The sequence below is a fragment of the Pteropus medius genome, unplaced genomic scaffold, assembly GCF_902729225.1.
Source record: "Pteropus medius unplaced genomic scaffold, Ma_sr-lr_union100, whole genome shotgun sequence".
NCBI lineage: Eukaryota > Metazoa > Chordata > Mammalia > Chiroptera > Pteropodidae > Pteropus > Pteropus medius.
In genome coordinates, this window is record NW_024349798.1 from 1,029,592 (window position 1) to 1,036,218 (window position 6,627).

At 47.9% G+C, this 6,627-nt stretch overlaps 1 protein-coding gene across 1 annotated transcript; it reads left to right on the top strand.

Annotated features, from left to right (window-relative positions):
* The first annotated feature begins 218 nt into the window (after positions 1-218).
* On the top strand, positions 219-3,052 carry SPN (sialophorin). The gene is made up of 3 exons (XM_039885561.1): positions 219-349; positions 731-1,300; positions 1,463-3,052. Exons 1-3 carry the CDS (start codon positions 219-221, stop codon positions 2,124-2,126), a joined length of 1,365 nt encoding a protein of 454 aa, XP_039741495.1. The 3' UTR covers positions 2,127-3,052.
* Positions 3,053-6,627: the final 3,575 nt, after the last annotated feature.

The following is a 6,627-nucleotide window of genomic DNA, read 5'->3' on the forward strand; positions in this document are numbered from 1 at the left end:
TCACCCTGACTCTGATACCCCTCCCTATCTAAGCTTCACCTCTTGCCATCCCATTTCCCACCTAAGACCCAGGAATCCCCATTCCAGACTCCCTGCCCCCACATCCCCACCTGCCTCATCTGAGACCCCAGAGCCCCTGGCACCATCTCAGACCCTAGAAAGAGTAGGTGATGGTGCTCAACGCAGGGCAGCTGTGGGAACAGGGCGGGTGGGGCAGGATGCTGGGTGGGGTGGGTGGAGCCAGGGCCACTTCCTTTCCCCTTGGGGCCCCATCTGCTCAGTCCTGCCCCAGCTTCAGGAGGAGTTGGAGTGGCCTGGCTCCAGCCCTGTGCTCTTATCAAGTGAGCTGGTAAGGAGGTGTGGCTTGGTGGGGCAGGGGTCTCAGTGGACCTGGGAATGTAACTTTGGCTTGAAAAGACCCTGATAGATGATGAGAAAAGAGTATTAGAAGCCACTGGGGCTGAATATTGTCAAGGAAGGCCGGGAAGGGCAGCCATTGCTGGAATGCAAACTGCCAAGGCCTAGGGGACCTGTGAGATAGGGTTGATGGGAGAGCTGCCAGCATCTGTGTTCTTGTTATTTCTGATAATAAAAGCAAGGGTGGAAAAAGCCGTTAAACCACAGGTTAGGCCTGGCAGCTGGCAGGGAAGTGGGCAGGAGGGAAGGGCCTGGTCAGGTCCTCTTCACCAGGTCCTTATGTGTTCCATTTCTCTAACTTCCCCATCCTCAGGTCCCAACTCCTAGTCATGGAAATGGTCCTGCTTCTCCTCCTCTTTGGGTGTTTCAGTGTCCAAGAGGTGAACACAGAATCTCAGAAGGATACAACCACATTGCAGACGTCCAATTTTACTTTGGCTTCAACTATCTTTGAGGCCCTAAACCTTAACTCAAGGACCTCCGACCATATGCTAACAACGGCCCCTGAGAAAAATGACAGCACTGGGCACTGGCTCTCCTCATCTTCCTCAATTCTTCATATAGCCAGTGATGTGTCCTCTCCTGAGACTTCCATTGCTACCAGCGGTGGCCTTCTTGTATCTGATTCAACAATCCCCCAAGAAGTTTCCACCGAGAAATCAACAATGCTCCAGGAAATCTCTAATGAAACCAGTAACCCTATTGTCCCGACAATGACCACTATGACTGGTGGAATCACGACAACTAGCTCTCTGGAGACCTTCGGTGGGACCAGTGGACCCTCTGTCACCGTGGCAGCTAGCAATTTGGAGACCTTAGACAAGACTGGTGGACTCTCTGTCACCATGGTAACTAGCTCTCTGGAGACTTCAGATGGGACTGAGTGGACTCCTGGTCACTGCAACTAGCTCTCTGGAGACTTCAGATGGGACTGGTGGACTCCCTGTCACCCATGAGTAACTGGCTCTCTGGAGACTTCAGATGGGACTGGTGGACTCCTGTCACCATGGTAACTAGCTCTGGGGAGACCTCAGATGAGACTGAGTGGACTCCCTGTCACCATGGTAACTAGCTCTCTGGAGACCTCAGATGGGACTGGTGGACTCCCTGTTACCATGGTAACTAGCTCTCTGGAGACCCCCAAGGGGCCCAGTGGCTCCCCCATCTCCAGGGTAAAAATATCCACCATGACTACCCCAGGAACCTCTGCAAACACAGGCAGTAGACTCTCCCCAAATTTAAAGCAGGGGACAAATAACAGCTGGCTAATGGCTGTAGTCATGTCCCTGCTTGTAGTCATTGTCCTCCTGGCACTGCTCCTGCTGTGGCGCCAGCGGCAGAAGCGGAGAACAGGGGCCCTGACACTAAGCAGAGGTGGGAAGCGCAATGGAGTGGTAGATGCCTGGGCCGGGCCAGCCCGGATGTCAGATGAGGAGGCTGTGATAACAGCAGGAGTGTCTGGTGGCGACAAGGCCTCTGGGGTCCCCGAAGGGGAGGGGTCTGGCCGGCGGCCCACACTTACCACTTTCTTTGGTAGACGGAAGTCTTGCCAAGGTTCCTTGGCACTGGAGGAGCTAAAGGCTGGGTCAGCCCCCAGCCTAGAGGGAGAGGAAGAGCCGTTGGTGGACAGCGAGGATAGGGCTATGGAGGCCCCTGCTTCTGAATGCCCAGAAGCGGAGATGTGGAGGTCCCTTAGTGTTTGTGAATAAGAGGACTGGAGATCAGAGTCATTTCTAGCTTTCATCACCTTCTCTCCTATTGTCGCTTCCAATCTCATCATCGCCCTGAAAACGTTGTCACCCAGCATCTTCACTCTGAATCCTCGTCTAGCTTCTAAACCCTGGAACTTCCAGCCAGCCTCCACACCCAACATCCACGCCCAGCACCGAAGCCAAGGCCTGTACCCACTGAATACTTGAAGACTGACTGAATGAAACTTCCTTATCAACCCCTACTTGTCTTCATCACCTTTTACTCTAAATTTTTGTCCCTGAAACCAGATACCAAACTTCCTTGACCTACGATTGCTCAGAAGATGTCCCAGGGACACCAGAGTCTAGGAAGAAGGAAAGGATAATCCAGCAAACTCCCATCAGGGATTACTCTGGAAAGCTCATTTGGCTCCATAGATTAGGACTGTCTTACTGGGTCACTCTGTGAACCTCCTTTAACTTTGGGCTCCAGTGCTCTGTATCAGGCCAGCCTGGAGCTTGGGCTGGGTGGTGCCATCTAGATATGCTCTCAGGTGTACCTGTGACAGCACTAGGACTCTAGGCTAGCACAGAGTCCCCCACTTATGGACGGAGACAGCCAAAGGCTTCAGTCATTTCTCCTCCCAAAGGCAGAGGTGATAAGAGTTTTGGGGTGGGTGTCGTCTCAGAAGCCCCAGTACCAGCGTGGGTCCACTCGTGGGTGCAGCGTGTGTGCGAGAGACAAGATTCGGTGATGTTTGTGAAGGGTAGTGGTGAGTACAGAGGGCGTGAGTGAGGGTGCAGGTGGGGCTGCCGAGGCGGAGGACATGCCAACCTGAAGAACTGCTGAAAACATGTGTGCCCTCATCTTTGATCGGGCGGGGGCGGAGGTAGGAGATGTAACGCTGTAGCCCAATAAAAGGATGTTGGGCTTGATAGAAAAACTGCTTGTATGACTCAAGTGTGGTTCTTCAGCTCAGCCACTGTATCCTTTCCTCACAGCCTCCCCTACACATGAGGCAGCGGGGAGGAGACCTGGTAGCCAAGTCTTGGTGACACTCCACTACTACGTGTTTTATGTGTGTGTCTGTTCTAAGCTCCTTCCCTTCTCCAAGGGAATCAGTGAGAGTGAGCTAAACGAGGAGCTGCAACAAGCCGGCAGAACCAGGGGCTTTCCCTGTGGCTCTGGGATGGAGGGGAGGGAACACGATCCAGCTGGCTGTCTCAGACGCTAGCCCAGGTCAGAGCCCAGGGGGCCACATGGGGCAGAGGCCGTTGGTATTTCCCCAGGATAAAGAGGAAATTTGCAAAGAGGAAGTTGTTGAGTCACAGGGTCCAGTGGCTGAGGGCAGACAGATTGACCTACAAAAAGAGAGGCCAGTGGGAATCGTATGAGTGGGACTGCCACATGGCCTGGACTGGAGGGGAGGCAGGAGACAGGGAAAGAGCCCCCATGAGTCAGATCATGAAGTGGGGGAGAGAAAGGTGGAAAGTGGCTACTATCCACCTGGCTACCATGGGCTTGTGCCTGGCCTGTGGGGAAGGGCTGAGCTGGGGTGGAAATCCAGCCTACACCAGCTGCCAGGCTGGACTCCCACAAGGCCACGTCTGGGTGCCTTTTCCCAGCTGTTGAGACTAACTGTAGCCGCAGAACAGCAGAAGTAGTTCCAAAAGTCCCTGAGGGATACTGCAACTGTTGTCTTAGATTTGTCAGATCAAGTGCCCCAAGTCAGGTTTAGAAAATATTGTCACTGAACTTAAAGGCCATCAGCTTCACCTTGCTCATTCAGCACATGTAGTCATTTTCTGAACCATTATTGGTTTGTGAGTTCCAGGAGAATCCTTCAGGAAATGGGGTGAGGGTGGATAATGTACCCAATAGGGCTCTTTCAGTGCAGAAAATATCAAAATATGTGAAAAGTGTTCAAAGAGAGGTGCAAACAAAATTTATGAATGTACCAAAAGAAGGGAGTGACATACTGCTCCTGGGGGGAGGTTAGGAGGCTCCTACTAAGTTTCACAGGGTCTTTGTCATGTTCACTGCCATGTTCCTGGTGGCTGTTGTGCTGGCACATATTAGGTTCTCGGTAATATTAATTTGAATGAATGAATGAATGAATGAATTATGACTCCTCAGAGATTTTGAAGGCTAAGAAGGATTTTGCCAGGCTGCAAACAGGGGAAGGGCACTCTTCAGAATCGCTAAGAAAAGTGTGAGCAACTCAGTGTAGATGCTTTTTTTGAAAATCATGAAATGAATACCTTAATTTCTCAGAGGGGGAAAAAAAGCAAAAACAAACAAACAAACAAACAAACAAACAAACAAACAAAACCCAGGAGATATTGTAAGACCAAAAAGAAAAAAAAAAAAAGGGGAGAGAAACAATAAGGAAATATAAAACATGGTGGTAAGAGAAGATTATAAAAGCAATTGTAAAAACTTGCTAAAAATAACATTTTCAGTAACTACGTAACTTTAAAAAACTTTAAAAAATGTCTGCAACATAATGTTAAGTGGGAAAAAAAGTTAATCACTAACCTGTAAATATATGATTCTAGTTTTGTAATAAAAAGGCAAAAACATAGACATTTATAGAAAAAGTTTGAAGGAACTATCCCAAATTACTTACTGTGGTTATCTAGAAAGTGATAGGTTTATGGGTGATTTTTATTTTGTTTATATTTTTCTGTATTTTCCAAATTTTATACAATAAATATCAATCACTTTTACAATTATAAAAAATATTAACAAAAAGGTGTTCACTGGGGAGGTTGGGGGGTTCGATGAGAGTTGTGAGAGACGAGGCTGGAAGGGCAGGTCAGAGTCATTTTCTGAAGGGCCCGAGAGTTCTAATTCAGCTCTGGAAGCAGTGGGGAAGGTAGACCGTACGTCTATTTTACTCCGCTCTTTGGGGCCTCAGCAGCTGGTAAATGTAGGTATCCTCTGTTTTTTGAAAGTTTGAGTTAGCCACTTCACTATTACAAAAGACTTACATTAGTACTTGCTTCTGCTAACTGGAAGAAATTCGAAGAGAATTTTTGCTTTCACCAAAAAAAGGCAAAAAGTAAAAATAGCGTTCGGCGTTTGTTTTGCAGCAAGCAGTTATAGGGGCAGAGAGCACCCCAAGCAGACAGAGTGATACTGCTTTTACTATGTGTTAGTGTTATTTTAGATTTTATGTGTTATTTAGTATGATTTGGCAGGGGTTTTTTTGGGTCTGAGAATGCTCAAAAAATTTTCCATATAAATTAATGGTAATTGCTTCTTCACCTTACCCCGTCTGGGCTGAGGGAAGTTTCAGGACTACTACCTTCCGATAACAGCTGAACTGTGCCATCATTAGACAAACACACAGAACCACCGTCAAGCCTGGCTCTCTCCCTGTTCTTGCTCCCTGGTGCCAAGTCCAGCTGATTCTTCTTCAACAGTCCCTGAAAGCCTTTCCTTCTCTCCAGGCCCCATCACTCCTCGCTTGGTCCAGCTGAGACTTCCTTTTTGGTTTCTTGATCTCATTCCCTTTCACTCTCCGCACATGGTGGTCCCAGCAACCCTTCTAAAATGCCACTCTGTCCAGTTTACCCCAGTACTCCCTAAGGCTGCCCAGATACAGCCCACCTGCCTTGCCATGGAATATGAGACCCCTTCTGGCCCTGCTTCTCCTCTGCCCACTGTTGCATGGCCAGCCCTGGAACCCAACACTCTAGGCCTCCAGCCTCATCAAATTCCTTGTAGCTAGTGCCCCAAACATGCCACGCGCTTTTCTTGGAAGAAGGGGATATAGTTTAAATTCCGAAAATATTTATTTTGTCCAGACAGTAAAATAACATTTTTTCTCCTTTGCAAAAGTTAATTGGTAGTACATCCTAGTTTCTTAGATAATGGGATTCACACACACACACACACACACACACACAATCATATACTGTTGTATTATTCTTCTTATATTTTAAAATATATGTTTCTGGTTTATTTTCAAAAGTGCACATTAAAGTCATGATTACAAATAAAGCTTTGTCATCCAAAATAAAAATTCCATATGGAAGAAGGATTTGCATGGGGAAGATCTTGAGAAATGTATTAATGCAATTCACTTTTGTAGAAAGAAAAAGGGCCTCAATACATGGTTCTAAGGACATTTCATTTCTGAAAATAGACATTTACACCTAATTTTCTCTTCATCTCCATTTTTTTACCCTTGACTCTTAGTGAGCAGAACCTGGGACTCTGAGTGACCCCTGTCAGCTATGAGCACTTCAGCCCTTTCAAATTCTGAGAGTATTGGTTGAGGAGCCTACACATTGGATGACTGTCTTGTTCTGGGGAGCTTTGGAATAGAGACATTGGACAAATGAAACCCAGGGTATTTTGGAGACAATTTACTCGCTCCCAATAATAAGCTACGAATGGGTGCTTGTGTGCCTTAGCTCCCTAGGGTGTTCAGCACCTGTCTGCTCAGCTCGTGGCATCAGGACAGCCTAGCTGGACCGGTCCAGATCCCAGGAGGTGTTGGCCGTGGAG